At 39.5% G+C, this 18,987-nt stretch overlaps 1 protein-coding gene across 2 annotated transcripts; it reads left to right on the forward strand.

Moving 5' to 3' along the window:
* The first annotated feature begins 162 nt into the window (after positions 1–162).
* Positions 163–18,986, forward strand: LOC106648332 (KICSTOR complex protein SZT2-like). 2 transcript variants are annotated; one of them, XM_014365125.2, is made up of 24 exons: positions 163–259; positions 451–765; positions 838–915; positions 990–1,398; positions 1,474–1,694; positions 1,760–3,132; positions 3,669–3,892; positions 3,962–4,128; positions 8,833–9,166; positions 9,517–9,702; positions 9,779–10,083; positions 11,232–11,613; positions 11,691–12,088; positions 12,163–13,141; positions 13,206–13,772; positions 13,848–14,860; positions 14,933–15,173; positions 15,243–15,701; positions 15,763–15,863; positions 15,934–16,275; positions 16,357–16,766; positions 16,826–17,205; positions 17,271–18,490; positions 18,566–18,986. In XM_014365125.2, exons 1-24 carry the CDS (start codon positions 239–241, stop codon positions 18,695–18,697), a joined length of 10,257 nt encoding a protein of 3,418 aa, XP_014220611.1. In that variant the 5' UTR covers positions 163–238; the 3' UTR covers positions 18,698–18,986. The 2 variants fall into 2 exon arrangements, with proteins under 2 accessions (XP_014220611.1, XP_014220610.1); XM_014365124.2 differs by having other exon boundaries at positions 15,934–16,766.
* The last annotated feature ends 1 nt before the right edge of the window (position 18,987 follows it).

Here is an 18,987-nt window from a genome sequence, read left to right on the forward strand (position 1 = left end):
CGGCGAATTGTTATTTATCACGTCCAAAGTAGCAGAAGACGCGACGCTGCGCGGACAATGACATACAGTCGCAGTGTCTCGTGCATTTCTCGTTCGCAATTGTTGATAAGAAAAAGATGCAGCTGCTTCTGGAGCCGTTGCTGCTACTTTTACGATTCCGCCAGACGTGTGTCGTTAGATAGAATGTTCGTTAGCAGTGCTATCTCTTTTAAATAATATTACAAACCCCGTAGAAATCATGGATTCTACGGAGAACGAGGTAATCATCGTTTACGTATGCAAATTTATGTGTCTTCGACATTCGAACGATTTTTTAATGTTTTTTATTGTATCTTTTTGTTTCTCTAATTTTTTTTTCCACATATTGAAAATGATTGACTATACCAAATTTTTGATATATTGCCAAGTGTGTAAATCATAGAATTATTGCATTCAAATTTGTTTTTATAGTTGGAGGTGCTTGAGGCAGATACGGTGTACCTGCTCATGAAACATGGTTTTCCCATATCTCGCAATATAAGGGCACAATGGGTGCTCCAACATTTGGATACACTCATATCGGTACAAAATCCTGAATATGAGAGTGAGGATACGCCAGAGCTAGAAATTGTTTCTGTACTTCCAGTAGAAAGTGATCATTTGTGGAGTCCAGAAAATAATTGGCAATACCTCTATAGGGTCACTTCTACAACTAAAATTAAATTTTTATCTTATAGATATAGAATGGTTCTTAGTTTAGATCTTAGTCCGTCTCTTGCAACTATAGTAAGCTTTCATACTATTTTTTATCATGTCTCTACAATTTTACAATTACTTACAATCAAATTTTTAATGCAGGACATAGAAAATGGCGAAATAGTTATTGATGAAATTTATTCAGCTACTCAAAAATGTTTAGAAGGAATAACGAGACCGGTATGTACTAGGCATCAATAGTCAAAAGAGATGTATTAATTAACTCATGTTCATGAATTTATTAATTATTCTAGTTTCTTATTCCTGGAAGTAAACGAATGCTACATCCAGAAATATATGTTACTGTGATAGTTCATACACCCTTTTTTACCAATCCAGCCCAACAAGTGTTAGTTCAAGGCTGGCTAGTCACTACAGAAAATGTTGGTAGATTAATGCAAGTGATAGAATCTGAATTGAAATTATTAGAAGAAAAAGTGGCTCAAGTTACAGGCCTAGTTAATTTACAATTAGAAACAGTGAGACTAGAAAGTGAAAAATTGGTAGGAGGTCTCTTTGAAGAAAGCAGTACAAATATAGGAAAAAATAATGCAAATAATATTGGAACAAATCTAGGGATGGTTTCACCAGAAACTGGATTTGTTAACATGCTGCGATACGGTATGCTGGCATTATCTTTGCTGCCAGAATATAGTTGCGCACGTAAGCAGTTAATATTTAAATTTTATTAATATTATTAATAACACTTTTTTATTTGTGGGTTTAATTTTTTTTCAGAATTAGTAATTATTTCGGATGGAATTGTTGGAATAAATGATGTCCATGCCTTAGACTCTGTTATACAACAATTAAGAGCTACCACAATAGCATGTAGTTTTTTTCATGTAGGCAGTTCCTATCATCCTCATACGGCTAATGGGCTAGTACCATACCCTGATTTATTACGATTTTTAGCAACAGCGACTTTAGGAACATATATGACTGTTTTTCCAGCGTTGGTTAGTAGAATTCGTAAAGAATACATGCTTAAAAATAACATTTTCATTTTTAAATAAACTTTTAGCCCGAAGAAGGAAACCTGGAAATGAATAAGTATCATAAAAACCTGCTATGCTGGCAACTGTACCGTCACGAGCCCTTTGAAGTTCGTGGAAACGACGTCAATATTTGGAAAACGAAAAACAATTACTTTTACGGACACGAGCCACCTCAATTGTTGCGCAAAAAGCAAATTGACGATCAAGTCACCTGCACACTAAACAGTATGCTCTGCTGTCGATTGCGCGAAGGATATCTAATCAGAAGAGCGAATATGCGCGACGGTAGTTTAGAAATTTGCTTCGTCTTGCCATGGAAAACTCAAGTCTTCATCGAGTACGTGGTCACGTGTCCTCGATTTTTGAAAACCCTCTCGATCTGCAATACCTTGCAGTACACCATTACGATTGAGGCACCTTACGAATTTCTTCACGACATCACTTGTCTATCGAAGAAGCCCCTCAAGTCGCAGTACCGGCAAAACATGGTTTCTAGATTTTGGACGGCTCTGACCTCACTGACCGATAGCGACAATATGCTCGCCCACTTCAGCTGGTTCCCGGGCATGGGTCGGACCTGGTACAACGTACCGGACACGATTAAGAGCGGCATGCCGCTCTTTTACATGACGTCGAGCCTGCCGAGTTCGATTCAGCTGAGCGATGCAGCCTGTCCTCAATTCGGACAAATGTGGCAGCCGGTCATATCTCTTGAGCCGACTCAGTGGTCGCGTTGGATGCACTCGCAGCGCGTCACCCTCGTGCTACTTCATGATCGGCCCCTTCCGAAACACCTGCACCAGGCGAATCAAAGCGGTCGATTCCAATGTGTGCAGTATCGTCAAGCTGCAGCATCTCTTTACGGCATGCTGAAAACTTGGGCCACCTTTATCTTGGTAGAAAATCATACGTACGTTCACTTCATTTACCGAGAAGTAGAAAAACCACCGATTTCCTTCTGCCTGATCAACGTCAGTTGCAAGTCGCTCTGCGTAGTGTTAAACGTTGCATTTGCCGCTGGCACCGAGGGCATCGTCCGTCATAATATCATGGCGGATTTGCTCGATAGACTGAGCCAGCTAAGTCTGCCAAGCCGAAGAACTGAGCAATCTCAAGTACCTTGCTGCAAGATACTGCACAAACCTTTAGAAAAAATACTCATTAGGTACGAGAGGATGCCTCTAAACTTAAATACCGTCATGTTCCCCGATGGGTCTCAGATAATGGCGAAAAATGGTGCCATAAGTCCTGCTTCGTTTACTACCTCTTTGAGTCGTTACCTCTATCACACCAGGTGGTTGTGGCTGCTTAAAAAGCCGACTCTAGTAACCCAGCCTGTCAGTGCCTTGCCAAAACCAAGTATTGCTGCTATTGCTAGGATACTTTCAACAATTACCAAGTGAGTAACCCATATTCATTTATTTCATTAGTGAACATAGACTGAACTGACTAGTTTTCTGACACATGAGAAAAAATTCTACTTTTATTGTTTGAAAGGTTGTTTACAAGAATCTGATTTTTACTTTTCATTTATTTAGTTATTGGACAAAAATTCAGCTTAAAATTAATAATATTTTAGATTTTTTTATTAAAACGTGTTTTTAGAAACATTTTTTCTAATCAAAGTGACCAAAAAATAGAGTGAGTCCGAAAATTATCTTGTCTATGCTGGATAATCCACGAAAAGTTATAGAATTTAAAGGGCTAGTCCATAACAAACCGGAATGAAGAAATTAATTTTTATTAAATTTTAATAAGCAAGTACCGTAGTTTTCATTATTAATTGAAACTACAAAAGGAATTAGTCATTTTTAACGGGTAACATATTATTCGCAAGGAAAGCTTGGAAAAATAGTGATAAATTCATAATCAGTAGCAAATAAATACTTCACATAAATTACACAAACATATTTTTTTAAATATCCATTGCTTCAGGATTCGCTTGGCGGAAGGATTCAATTTTTCATATTCCGCTGCTGGCATAATAAACACTGTGATGGAAGTACAAATGAAAGGATCAGGAAGTAACGTCGACGGGAGTGCTGAAGCTAACTCGTACCCCTGCTTAGTCCAGTATGTTTTATTTCCTCCTCACGTGGTCGTTAATCCCGTAATCGAGAAGGACAGTTGCACCACCGACGAAGATACCACCGACGAGGGTAATCTTTTAATAATATACGTGAATTTAAATGTGAAGGGTCGATTGTAATGAAAAATATTTGTCACAGGTACTGCCGATGGAGAAAACGGCTATGAAGATGGAGAAGCAAATGGTGACTTTCAAATAGTCATGGAAGTATGGATAGAACCTCAATTTGGATACGTCCAGGCAAATGACCAACAGAAGAAGGCCGCTTACATGAGGTCGCTTGAATATTTCCAACTTCCGGAGGCGGTGAGTTTTCTTAATTTTTTTCAATAGAAAAGATCATTCTTAAGTATACAGAAAAAAGTTCAGGTCTTGAGTATGAATTTCAATAATAAACGATCAATTATAGATATCATTCGTATTCCTAAATATTATCTTATCATTCAATTATTGGCTTATCTATCCCTTGAATTAATCAAAAGATGCATGACACAAAATATAAAAATTGAAGATTCTTTTTTCGCGATTAAATCTTTTACGCTACATGATGAGTCGTTTCTCACAACGAATATTTTAAAATTGCGTATCATCGTCCACGGGAAAAATATAAAAAATTGTCAGTCACGAATTGTGCAAATCCGAAGAGAAATTTTAGAGAATATCGATAGGATGTTTCCCCGCTTCAGACAGACAAAGATCAAAAATCTTGCCAAACTAAAACGTACAACTCACTTATCCATCCGTACATACGAAAAAGATGAGTCTTATCTTCAGCAATGCTCGCGATAATGCTGCAACTACGAAAAATTCTTCAATCGCTCTCTCTCTTTTCCTTTCTTCGTTCTGTGCAGACCATAACGCTTTTCTCGAGTGCTTTATTTTGTCAAGTAGGCAATGCTACAAGCGATATCGTCTTGCGAGCTCGACAAACAGACTCGATGCTTCGTACTTAATGTATATAGCACGGAGATATTAGAGATTTCACACGCGTATAAAATGTCTATCGAACGCTGCCCTAAATCGCATTGCCATGACGGAAGCTTTTTGTCTCTTCATTGACAACATTAGTTTTGACCATTACAACTCGCAAAATTTTTTTGGTGTCAAGTGAACAGTCTAAATAAATCAAATTAATTTCCAGAGGGGATTAGAAAAAAATTTCTTCAAAAATAATTTGGTAAATTATTAAGCGTCTCTGCTTTATGATGTACGGATAATCACACTTTTCTAACGGGCAAAATACCTAGCATTTTTGTTTTTGGCATAGCTTAAATGAAAATGCAAAAAATGTGCCTCGGAGCTACGCACTGCACATGCATATAAACTATTAAAGAACAATTTAATTCGATGAAATTTTTTTCATCATCTAGAAAAAATAGCTAATAATCTTGTTATTACCTGTTAAAAATTAAATTATCAGTCAATCGAAATTCAAGTTTAAATTGAACGTTATTGCCAATCATTTAAATTGTACATATTTCAGTAATTGTGAGTGGAATATTTTAATAAAATTAAAACACATCTCTGAGTGGCTATTTTGTATGAATGAAATCTCCATAAAAATTGACTTCTTCAATAAGTAATCAGCTTTAGTAAAATAATTTTTCTGACAATATGAAACGTGATACGATTGATGTTCAAGTAAAAAAAATTTATCCAATGTTTCTTCTACTATCATAATTTCAAGATAATAGCAGAACTCAATGTGACGAAATATCGTTTTTTTTAGTACTAAACTATGGACGATATCAACAATTCTGTTAAATAAACATCATTGGAATTGCCTAAACTTATCAAATTCGATCTTATCTACTTCATGACATTATGTTGCGTGATTCATATTTTGAAAAATGAGCCCATCGGAAATAAAACTATCTTGCGTAATGTAGAGATCCGTTTGAAGAAAAGTCAATACTAAAAAATAGACAATTACAAGGGACTCATCCTTCCGGTCTGTGATGATTCATATCTTCTAAGCATTTATAAATACAGGTGAAATTTCTCATCAAAGACACAGCCTTGTCGTACAATAAAAAAAAATATGAAACAGACGAAAAAAATATAAGTTGAATAGTTGAAAAGCGTCGCGTTATTATCATAAGAAAATAAGTTCGAATTAGCTGCTCGCATGCTTTTACTTGGGAACGAATTTTGTAAAATTCTTATGAAAATAAGGTTACTTGCTGTCATATTTTTTCATCTCACCTATATATTTTTCCTAGTCGTGTCAATGATCATATAGACGTACAAATATATCGCGACGTGTATATAGAAGAAGACACCTTATCGTTATCGGGGCTGGGCGTTTACACTTTTACGCGCACGCACACGCTCATCGCACACGTACACACCTCTACGGTATCTCTAAAAAAAGAAGGACCCGCGGCGATTGTACGCTCGAGCTTTATTATCAGCCCGAACAGGTATATATAGGGCCCTGGCGCGATGCCGGGCCCTCTAGTGACCTCTCGCACGTCGTCTATCGCTCGTCACGCTCGTCTCTCGATGTGCGATACCTCTGCGTTTTATCGGCTTGGATTTTTTTACTTTTCTCGCAATTGAACTTTCGACGCGCTCCAGCGTCGATAGCCTAGGACGTGTTACTCTAAATTTTCACGTTTCTTTCTCATTCAACGTCAATTCGTCGATTTATGTGCAGATCAGTGGTGTTTTGGTGCTTGTGCCGTGGATCATGTAGCGTAGTTAACTCAGATTTAGCGTTATTTTTCTGTCGTCGTTGAATCGTTCGCGATTATACCTGCATTAACGTCTTATCAAACATCTGCGTAGTACGGGGTGACGAAACAAACCCCCAAGATTGATTACCAACTATAGCGTCGTTCGTGCGCAGTGACACAGTTACGTAAGCAATCGTGAAGAGTTAGAATAACGTTCGTTTACAATTATTAGCGCGTCTTTTTAGGATCAAAATTAACGAGTCGATTTACACGAGCTCGCGAGATAAAGCTAAAACTCCATTGGGAAACGCGAAAAAAGTCGCAAATGTGCATGTGTGTGACTTCTCGTGTGAATGTGCACAAGAGAGGCAGGTAAAAAGAGAGAGAGAGAGAGAGAGGCCGATAAGAAAACGACTCATAGTTGTCTCTTATCGATCTCGAAAACGGCTCGATCTTCGCAATATTTGAATCGCGAGTCAACATCGTTAAGTTAACAAAATACGCGTTTTTCAATAATCATTGCAACCAATAATTCTTCTTTTTTAATATCAAAAAGTGAAAAAACAATCATCGGAAATTCTCAACGAAATGATACATATCAGTTTTTACGCGATAGGTTTACGATACGCGAGTTTTGATGATAAAAATAACGTTCGATCGTACGTGCGTGCATGAAAGGCGATCGAACTGGATGATAAATATTTCGTTTATTGTGTATGTACTGTGTCAATGTGCTCGGCAATACGGAACTGATAAGCGAGCGTGTATAGACAGTTAGTTTTACCAAAATTTTTGTAAGAGATTGGCTGCAAAGGTAACGCGATCGTGAATTAGTTGACTAGAAATTATTCTACGTATTACAGTGATCGTCGCATACAGCCAACTGATTATCGTAGTAATTCGACGGTATATTACTTTTTACATTTATACATGAAATGTATGTATTGTCTACTTTGATAAGGCAAGTCACATTGACGCTAATCGCGATACGGATTATCTCGGCTTGCAGGCGCGAATCAGAAGAAAAATAACGCTTTATCGAGACTCTTCATCGCGATGACAATACGATTCTAGAATCAGTTATATACATTTTCGAGAACTAGCCTGATTTTGTCGCGTAGGAGAGAAATATACTCGCGTCTCGAGTGTCGCGGTCAAATGTGCGAGAGGTCCAACATCAGTCAGTGGATTTTAAAGTCAAATCGGGAGACCTGCCTGTAAATCTCGCCGACGCGCATTAGTTGGAAGTAAAGATCGAGACAATATTAGCCATGTGAAAAGTTTGCCAGATCTAACTCTTCCAGCTAGTGCTCGCTACGGTCATTTCATCGAAATTCAGTGAGATCGTTGCAGCTTTGCATTGGCTATTTTTCGTCCAAAGACAAATTTGAGAAGCTACAGTTTGGCAAGAAAATATAGAGAAAGAAAGATAAATTATCGGAGGGTTTGAGGTTTAAGTGGAGTAGTGGTCTCTACGCTTAGATTTTAAAAAGTGAGATTCAACTCCTCCTACTTATTCCGTGGACCCCGGGTCAACGATTACTTCAGAGCAATTTTTTTACCTCTAGCGACAGTTTTTATATTATCCTAAACCAATATCACACCAAGACTTGTACTTTTTTCTATAAACATGTATTTATAAATATATTTATAATAATTTTATCAATATATCTATTAATGTATTTATAATAAAATATTACGTTGTCTGCAATATTTCAAAATTAATCAAAATAATTCATATCACTTTGCCTTATACAACTTTATAAAGGAATATTTATCATTAACCTTTTCATTTCTTGCACATAAATAGTATATTTTACACCTAGGGAGTGAAAAACTGGAAAGTCTCTGGACACGCGTAATTTATCATCCGAGGCGAAGCCGAGGTTGATAATCACGTGCTCTGAGACTTTCTTTTTTTGGTACAATTTTTTGTGAATATCCCAGCCTAAAGTAACATTTTGGTTTTGCTCAGCGGGAGTAAAATGTTCACTTCCTATAGGTGCAAAATATACTATATTTTTACAAACTTATAATTAGCCTCCTAAATGTTCCAATTTTCTAATTTATCGGTTATGCATAATATATTAATAAATTCAATGGTTCACTTTATTACAATCCTATAACATGATGTAATTTCTTCAAGAGTGATTTCCATAACTCAGCATGAAATTTTACTATTAACTCGATGTAGCATCCAGACACGTTGTAAAAGCTAAATTTTCATTTTGATAAATAACTACATTATGTACAATGCGTATAAATTTCGAACGTAAAATATACATCATCCACCCATTTACGATAATCCCCTTGGAATAATCCACTGCTGCAGATCTCAAATATCGATAAAGAGGTGATAAATGCGCTATTGACCCTGGAACATTTATGTTTGATGTGCCAAACAATGTCCTCTGAAGACGAGATCGTCCACAGCACTATGAACCAAAACCAGCAGCAACCACAGCAGATTCATCCATTGAGCGCGATAGGTAACATGAGCAGCCTTACCGTTGGCAACAAGACTTCGAAGCGACCGACGTTCGCACAAATAGCCGATAATCCATTAGCCGACGATCGAGTCAGATCGATGCATTTTGAGTTCGACGCCCTCGCTGTACTACCCAAGTGCCAACAGGCTGAGCTCCTGTTTTCTATGTTTACTGATGGTTGGTTATCTTTCTTGTATTTATTTTTATAATTATCTCGCTCTCGGATAAAGCACTGAAAATGCGAGAAAATTAAGGTACAATATTTCAAAAAGAACAATTCGGAAATCTTTTCAACATTTTTACAAATCGGTCAAATTTGAAATATGGCATAGTTGAACTGCAGATTAATCATCGATTGTATTGATTATTTCTAATTTAAAACAAATTTCTATTTATCGATAACACTACGTAAGAAAATCGAATAGAGAATTATAAATTTTCTTTTTCTCAATTTTTAAAATGATCGATTACCCTGCTAGTTAAAAAAATCGTTAGTCCCTTTACTAAAAAAATCTTCTTATCTCTAGACTACCAAGACCAATTAAGAATGGACTCAAATGCCAATAGATTACTCATGGGGAGCCTCCTTAGTCATATCAAAAGTCTGCATAATAAAGAGCTGATCCTCAACGCTGCTGAATCCGATCGATTTACCAGAATGTTAGCCGCTCGTCCTAGAGAAGAGGGATACAAATACCTATTTTGCAATTACGGTAAATTTTCATCACTCCTTCAATCGCTGTGAATGATGTGTTGAAAGTGTTTACTAATTTTTTACCTCGATCGCAGACACCGACGACTCTCACGTTACGAAAACTGTCACTTCGACCTATCCTCGCTGGCGTTGCTTTGTCAAGGGCATCAGCACTACCCACGTGATCGTGACGCTGGTGCCGGCTGCCGAGGCCGACGTTCAGCAGTTGATCAGCCAACCAGAAGATGAGAGCGAGCGTCAGAACGCGACGACGCCCCAGGCCGTAGCTCAGGGACTGGCGGATTCCATGAGCGATTGCCGCCAACACTACGTGAGCGATGGTACGGGTGGTCGATCGGAGACTACCTCGCCGATTCCACGATTTCCTATCGAGACTGTGGTAAGTTATATCTAATTTAACCCATTAACGCGCAAAAGTGCAATTTTGTGCTTGAATTTTCCGTTGTAAAAAAATTATAGATAAAGTTAAAATATTTTCTTGAAAATCCATACCCAGGGGTTTTTGGGTATGCTCTTTCAGTATCCGGTGTTATTTTTGCGATAAATAAACATTATCATCGTTTATTTTGCCATTAAAAACAAAAAACGGGATTTTTTGACTCAAAATTTTTTTTCAAAGTCGATTTTCTACCTTGCCTTGCCTTCGGAGGGTTCCCATAACACCAGAAATCGTGCACTTTTTCTCTGAACCTTCGAAAAATGCGCTGCCGCGATTTTTATCTTGCCCCTATATTTCTAAAATGGCGAATTTATACCGAGCAGCGATATGAAAATTGCCTTATTTTTTATTTGTAAATTATTGACTTTATAAAAGAAAGTCATACAATGAAAAGTGTTTAAATTTGTTCAAAGAATACATGTGAATTTTTTTTAGAATTTTTTAATAATTTTTTCAGAATTTTTCAGATTTTTTTTGGAACATTTTGGATTTTTTCGACAGGCCGGGAAATGGTCGTATTTTGCAAAATTTTCAAAGTGGTCTGAAAAATTCTGAAAAAATTCACACGTATTCTCTAAACGAATTCAAATAAGTTTTTACACTCCAAATTGTACTTTTTAGTTCATATTTAGCGCATGTAGAATAGGATCTGAGTAAAAAATGAGTGAATTTTTATACCGCTGCTCGGTATAAATTCGCCATTTTAGAAATATAGGGGCAAGATAAAAATCGCGGCAGCGCATTTTTCGAAGGTTCAGAGAAAAAGTGCACGATTTCTGGTGTTATGGGAACCCTCCGAAGGCAAGGCAAGGTAGAAAATCGACTTTGAAAAAAAATTTTGAGTCAAAAAATCACGTTTTTTGTTTTTAATGGCAAAATAAACGATGATAATGTTTATTTATCGCAAAAATAACACCGGATACTGAAAGAGCATACCCAAAAACCCCTGGGTATGGATTTTCAAGAAAATATTTTAACTTTATCTATAATTTTTTTACAACGGAATATTCATGCACAAAATTGCACTTTTGCGCGTTAATGGGTTAATTGTTACATTTTTTCTAATTAATCGTAACGATCGTGCGCAGGAAAATCCGGACTTGGATTACTTCAAAAATGCCTTGGCATTCAGCACCCCCAAGACAACGTCAATCGACGTTTACAACGAGCATCACGCCACTCCTGTCATATCGCCTTGCAACATCTTGGGCCTTGGTGGCGAAACGCAACGCCGCACCAGCCTCGTATTGCCCATATACGTATACGACTGCTCATTAGCGTTACTCGTCGACAGTCTCGTGGAAAAATTAGAGAAACCTCGATTCCGTGACGTCAGACATGATTACACGTTCCGCATGGCTGACCAAGTACACCAATTTCGAGAAGAATTTGTCGGCCTCAAGTCCGGCGATAACACCAAACCCTCATCGCCGGAGCCTAAGAGCGAGGATTCCGACAATATCACCGGTGGTAAGCGATTGTGAACTTTTCTTCGCTGCGCGTTTCATTACATTTTCTTTTTTAATATTTCGCAATCGTGATTTTAGATCAACAAAATTTGCTCGAGCACTGCAAGATCATCAGCCTTGCTCACTGTAACGCCTACGTCGTTTCCGTGTACAAATCTCTGATAGAGCAGCAGCCCATCAATTACAGCGATATGGAGGCTGCGGTCGAGCAATGCGAGGAGTGCCTCATCGAGATCAACATCACCGACTATTTGCGTGCCGTATGCCGTCATCTTGGCAATGAGGCCTTACCCCCTAGCCCTCTAAACGATACCGACGAGGATGGCTACGGATGCAACGACACCTGCAAAGATATGCGCAATTTACACATGCTCATTAAGGACAAGTTCCGAAAGATCATCAACGTCGCTTTTAAGCAGGTGTCTGTGCATCCGGACTTTTACTTCTGCCTTCCTTACGGGAAAAATGATAAAATAGTATGTATTCGTTTAATAGCGCATGTAGTTCATCAGGGAAAAAAGGGTAATAACGGTGATTTGAAATTTTGCAGGCTGAATCGAAAAATATGGTCTCGTCCGACAGCGACGACGAGGTTCGATTCTCCTACACTAATGAAACGCTCAACGGCAAGATGTTTGGCTCTCTGAAGAAAGTTGTAAGTCACACCGGCAATATGACGAGGTCCTCCGCTGGCATCAACCACGATCGTCAGAAATTATCGGGGAGCCCTGAATCTGTCGAATCGTATGAGAGCGGTCAGAATGACGACGAGCAGCCCCTCTTTATCCAGCTTAATTGCTCCATACACTCAAAGACCAGTTTCTCGAGCACTGCGGTCAAGCTGCTTCCAACATGTTTTACGGAGATTACACAGAAGCTCGAGGACTACAATCTCAAGGACACATCGAGTCTGAAAGTCACCCTGGACATCATATGCTTGAATCTACCGAAAGAGGTGCTCGAGGTCAGCATCGAAAATGTACCATCCGGATTGCGCACTACTTCTTACTGCAGTGAGGGTAGCCGTGGTGGCGACACCAGTACCGACGGCAGTTTTGATCGTTCCTCACTGAATCGCCAGCATGGCTCGATGCATCACCAAATGTCTTTCGAGACAGGAGATCCGATCCACGAGAATATCACGAATCTGCCGTCGCATCAATACACGGCCGTGACTAGCCTCGTCGATGAGATCAACTGGTTGCTGCGAGATGAAACTGCAGCGGTTCTGCTCGACCAACCCGATCTACCCTCCAAGGCAAATCTCGAATTTATCGCTCGGCACGTAGGGGAATCGCGAAATCGTAGCAGCTGCTACACGGACAAAGTACCTCTACACTTTGTCTTCTCAGTCGAGAACAGTCTACCCCGTTTTATTGAGGAGTTGAAAACCCTCAAGGTCGACTCCTACAGTGTTGAGAAGGAAGACGAAATATTTTATTTCGTCAAAAATGAAAAAGAAAAGAGCTCTACCTTGGATACAGATTCTCCAACACCTGTAACTGTACGTGATGAAGAAGAATCTAAAGGTATGATTGACTAACGTAATAATTTCATTGTTTGCCTTTTTTAAATCTTCCATTTTTTATAAAGGAACAATGCCAGATGATTCAGTATTCAATACGGAGGATATTACTCAAACATCGGTTGTAACTAGTAACATTGTTAATAATAACGTCAATTCAAGTCAGATAAAAAAACAAGATTCTGGAGAATTACCGGGATATCACTCGGAGATATCTAGTATTGGCGACAACGGTCAGTTGGGAACTGACGATGGTTATGAAGGGGACAGCAGTGACACTGAAGACGAATGCCAGTGGTTGGTCGATTTAGATCGCCGTCGCCCACGTCTACCTAATTTCTGGCTTATTTTACGTGTCTCCGATGATCATGTTAACGTTTACTTCCATTGCCGATTTCTTGAACTTAGTTCGCCAGAAGTCGATCGGTACCAGCAGGTGCATAAAAACGCCGTCAGTCAGATCAAGGCTATTTGCCGACGAGTCAACCAATACCTATTGTTGCGAGATCTGTACGATAAACGGATATGCGATCCTCTTCTAGAAAACGAGTCTGCGGAGGATAATAACTGGAAAAATGACTCCAGTCACGATAGCACTCCCGCTTCTCAGACTCATGCACATGCTTCACTTACATGTACGGCCAATTTATTATCATTTAAGATTTAATTTTTTTTTCTTCAACTATAATACCACATTTTTACATATTTAGCTGGATCACACATGACTCCTGGTATGTTCCGTTGTCCTATAGTTTGGGAGGTACCATTTTGTCTTCATCACCGGTTGAAAACTGGACCTGGCAAAACCGGCATGTCACGCGGTATCAAGGTTTTGCAGGCAGTACTGAATCGCTTTTCCGTTAACAACCGATCTAACATGTTTGTGTACCAAGAGAGAAACAAGAACGTCTTTTATCTTCGTTTGCACGAGCGAACCGGTGACGAAAAGTCACTTCAGAGCGGAAAATTATCTGAAAGCGACGAGAAAATCGTCGTATCACGCAGCAGCAGCATTACCTCACTGTCGCAAACCAGAATTATGGCCCAGTCAACCGACCATGTTTCGGGCTCATCAATAAATTCAGAATTACTAAGGCCCAGAGTCAGATCTTTTGGCGAAAGGGAGTCAGATATAATGAATAAATCTGGTGATTCTATTGTCCTGATGGTCCATGGTATATCTGAAGCTGGTCCAGAAGTCCGCTACGATCTGGTACAAGTGCTGCAAAATCGACTTGACGACGCGGTACTCGACGTTCTGGCTGTCATGCTCGCTCGCAATCCAATGTGCAAACTCACACCGTCGGACGTGCGATTTATACAACGTCAGTATCGGCCACCAGAGTGCTGCATTCGATTCTCTGTTCAGGAGCCGTGCCTTAGTCACATGGCGGCTTTGGGTTTTTATTTACGCCAGAATATCTTGCAATTTGTTTATACACCGAAGTACACCGACACCAGACCATCTTCGCACTTCCAGGACTACTCACAGCCAGAGACGTCGAGCAAACATGTCCCTGAAACGGATATCTTTCTGTACAATCAGAGTCAGTCAAGTGGTAGTCGAGGTATCGCTTGCATCGCAATCGCTATTGTTAACGAAAACGGTGACATCGTTCCAGCTGATAAAGAACATGCTTTTCATCCCATGACAATGGAATGTCCGAAAATCATCGATTTTGAAAATGTCGTACAAACTACTGTTTATCCTAATCAGAATTGCGTATGTTTCTTCATTTTATTTCATCGAATAACTGTAAAAATTTTCGCTATAAATAATTTGGTACTTTTTTAGGGAAGCAATGAGGTTTCATCCTCGCCATATGTCGAATTTCGAGTTTGGAAACAAGGCCGAGTAAATTTGGAAGCCCTAATACTAAAGCTTAAATCAGCTGTAAAACACGCGCATTGGGATTTAATAACAGAATACAACTTTTTGCCTCGACCATTGGCAGTACCTATTGAATCCGATGAAGTGCCTGCGAAAGAGAACTCTTTTGATGACAATCCTATGAAACTCACACCTTATGAATTAGGTATTTGATGTTAACAATTAAAATTCTGTGCATTTATTACTGCGATACTAACTCATATTTTTTTCGTAGGAGAAAAGGGTCGCTTAGAGAAAATATATCATCTAAATTTAGTATACTGGCTGCAATTCGGTCTGGAAATAGCTGTCCCAACGGTTAGAAGACACGCCGTTTATTTAGAACATCGACATTATTTACCGATTATGTTACGCGAACTTCAAAATCTCGTGCAAAGTCATGCTGTTGACACGACTGCTCGTGCTTTTGGACGTTTCCAGAGGCAACCTTTCATCGATGGTAAAGAAGATCTCATCGACGAAATAATGCTAGATAAATGCCTTGAAACCGGAATCAATTGGACAAAGCTCGCTGAAATTGAAAATTCTGTAGAGAATGTTGTTTTTCTACCCTGCAATCCAACCAAAGACGAGCAAGAAACATACACAAAAGGTTTATTGATCGCTCGAAATTTTTCGCAATGGAAAGCATCGAGTAGTAGTCAAGTCTGGTCTGAACAATTAATTCCCAAAGGTACGTATAAATAGCAAAAAATGTTTTTCATTTTCCAAAACTAACATTACTAATTTTGTAGTGGCCGATCAAAAACTATTGCAACAGTTTAACCCTCTGATTAGGAAAAAAATGTTCATTCCACGACAAAGACTTTTGTTAGCTAAAGTGCAAAGTAAACACGTAAGTTATAGATCCAATTGATAATTGCATCTTTTTTTTAATATTGTTCATGAGAATGTTACTTTTTCAGATAATAATTTATATGTATAATTGGTCAAGGGAGCGCTCAGAAAAATTGACACGCCAAATAAGTAGTTTAGCACGTTGGTTGTCATCGCGCTCGATACTACATTCTAGCCTACAGATGCAGAAACTGGGCATATTTCATCATCAGTCCTTGCACCATTTCAACGATCAAAGATCAGACGATCGGTCAAACTCCTTCCAACACATCGCAGACATGGAAAGCCTGGCAAAATTTCCAACTCAGGAGAATTCGGACAACAAAGAATGGCCTCGACCAGCCAGTAGAGTGCAAGTACCGAAGCAATCGCCGGGTCTAGGATTAACATCGATCCAAATGATGGACCAGGTGATGCGCGATGCCAAGCCGAGCGGCCAGTATCCGACCAATACGATCGATCCTGTCGTCAAATCTGCCTACGATTTTCAGGAGTTGAGGCAAAAAGACAAAAAAATTAAAGACGACCTGGACAAACTGTACGCTATTTGGCAAAGTCGCAACGTCCTTACCAGCCTTCCCATTAGCCAGTCAATGCTAAACTCGTTCAAACAGCACTCTCGGCTCATTCACCACTGTCACACGCCCCTGCTGTTTTTGCCGATGTGGAGACTAAAGTCCGCCGCGACGAGAGATCATACCCTTGCACCGCCCTTACATCAACTCGTTCAGCCAGAAAGATCGCGAACAGCGAGCAATGCTTCTTCCAAAAAACAAGATTCCACTGCAGTGATCGAGTGGCATCGAACCATTTGCCAATGTATGCTCGCTGAGTACAAGCAATACCTGCAACAGCTCGGCTTTAATCCCATCAAGATCGAAGCTTCTGGGAAAAATAAAGAGTAAGTATAATCGCCTTTCAGTAATTGGAATTGGTTACATTTTTTTCTTCACTTTGCAGGCAAGACGATCAGTTCTTGAAAGAGGCAGTTTATCTAAAAAAATCGATGCTGGGTGGTGTACTCCTTTTCGAGATTCATCTTTCTGAGCCGTTTTTCGTCGTGAAAATCCGTGTAATCGAGTGCAGTCGACTGCAGCGGAACAAAGCCCCAATGGCTAATCAGTTCATTCAGAGCTTCATTGATACTTGTGACAAAATCAAAATAAGCATGCATCTCCATTCGTTCACTTATGACTTTCACCTGCGCTGCATACATTCGTACATTGCGAACAGTAGTTCGGGGGTTCTTAAACATGGTTATCATCTTACCCATTTCCTCGAGGATTTTAACAAATATTACACCAAAGCCCCGAACTTTGCTCGCAATCTTATGTGTAGCAGTAAGTATTTCTGTTTGTACTTACAATAGATGAACATCGTTTTAATCTCTAAAATTTGTTAATAGGTGCAGTAACTGTTCGTGATCTAGAGATACCTGCCCACACTTTGTATCAATACTTACTTTCGCACGAAAACACCTACGGCATGCAAGTGATAGCAATGCTGGACGACGAAGACGACCTGACTTGTACTTACGTGAGAAATCAGGGTGGTGATAGCTCATCGAGTGAGCAACACAACACGGAGTACGTTTTGGTGCGACTGCAGAGCACTCCTCTGGTTAGTTACCACGACGGGACCCAGGACACACGCTACATCAACGATTTCGACGTTGCTCTCGTTGTTACCTGGGCAGATCAGTTCCTCCCTCACGATGAGGACTGCCGAGAGATGACGCTCAAGTTTTACCTCATGCTGACTAGCAAACGCGAAATGTATCCGAAACGGGACGCAGAAAACAGCGGCATCGGCAAATTCCGTACCGTTTACAGCGTAATGAAATCAATGGCGGGCTCGTCGCAGCTCGACAGTCCTTCGGAATCGAGTCCCGCTTCCATAACCAGTCCGTATTTCAATAAGAGAGCTCGAATTGAAGGTACATCGTTATCCAGGGAGCTGCCGGTCGGAAGTGTCAGGTCAGCTCTGTTGGATAATGCTGAATCACTCAGCTCTCTGAAGGAACACGTCGATGCGGAGTCTTTGGATCCGGAGAGCTCGACTATCGATGTTATGAGCGACCCCACTACCTCGATGGCACCTACGCCACCACCGGTGCCCAATTCACCTTTGACTGCGGCCAACGTGGTACCATCATCTTCCTCGTCCACCGGAAATCTTAGTCAAATTCGCCAGGAGTCCATAAATTATCTTGGTTACTATTCGTCACATGAACAATTGATGCAGCAGTTGATAATTGCACAAGCCAAGATAGCTCGCGAGCACATAGAGACAATGATCGAACAGGGTGCACGTCATTGTCGTACGCATTTACTATGGAACCGACTGCTCGAAAGCCGCTCGACCATGACTTACGCTGAATTTACGGAACTTCGGAAATTGGCGAACATTGAATCGCTATCGAGCCTCGATCCAAGACTAAATCCTCTGGTCAATCAGCCAATTGGTTGGTACCAGACTTTGGCCAAACTATTGCAAAGTAGATATCAAGAGCATCACAAGCAATTCAACGCCCCTGATGGTAATATCACACATCATCTGATACTTCATCCGAATTACGTGCAAGCATTCATGATGCTAACCATAGACTTGCACACTTGCAGAGGCGTAAGTGAACGATCGATTCATCACTTTTTTATCAAAATTCCGATATTGTTTTCTATTGTAACTTTTTACTTTTAGGAATTATCCGCTGTGTATCGAAAATCTGAAGAAATTACGAGTACGCCATTTACCATAAGTGATATCCATAGTCTGGTTGAAGACTTCGTTAATACGTGCTGTTTTCATCTCTGGGTGGGACTTAACTCCTAGATATATAAGCATACAAAAATCATTTATAATATATGTATATTTTTTAACTTTTCCAAGATGAAGCTTGAATGCTAATATAAAATAATTATATTTGTTACGTAATATCTGTTGTGAAAAATAAAAATTTATTATTCTTGTTAACTATTGTAAAAACATTCAATCGAGGAGTTGAGGAGCGGAGAGGTTTTCATAGAGTGTAAAAATTTGAGTTTGAAGTTATTATGTACAGAAATGTTTTATTCTTAAATTATGCACAAATTGCAATCAATACAAATGTATCTGAAACAAAG

Source organism: Trichogramma pretiosum, unplaced genomic scaffold, assembly GCF_000599845.2.
Source record: "Trichogramma pretiosum strain Unisexual culture from Peru unplaced genomic scaffold, Tpre_2.0 scaffold24, whole genome shotgun sequence".
NCBI classification, from domain to species: Eukaryota; Metazoa; Arthropoda; class Insecta; order Hymenoptera; family Trichogrammatidae; genus Trichogramma; species Trichogramma pretiosum.

What these genes read in the sequence shown, in the direction of transcription:
- LOC106648332 (XM_014365124.2), top strand. Translation starts at nt 239, where the DNA reads ATGGATTCTACGGAGAACGAG. An exon ending in GTCCGTCTCTTGCAACTATA is followed by an intron (nt 766 to 837) that starts GTAAGCTTTCAT and finishes TTTTTAATGCAG; the next exon opens with GACATAGAAAATGGCGAAAT. An exon ending in TGCACATGCTTCACTTACAT is followed by an intron (nt 13,773 to 13,847) that starts GTACGGCCAATT and finishes TTACATATTTAG; the next exon opens with CTGGATCACACATGACTCCT.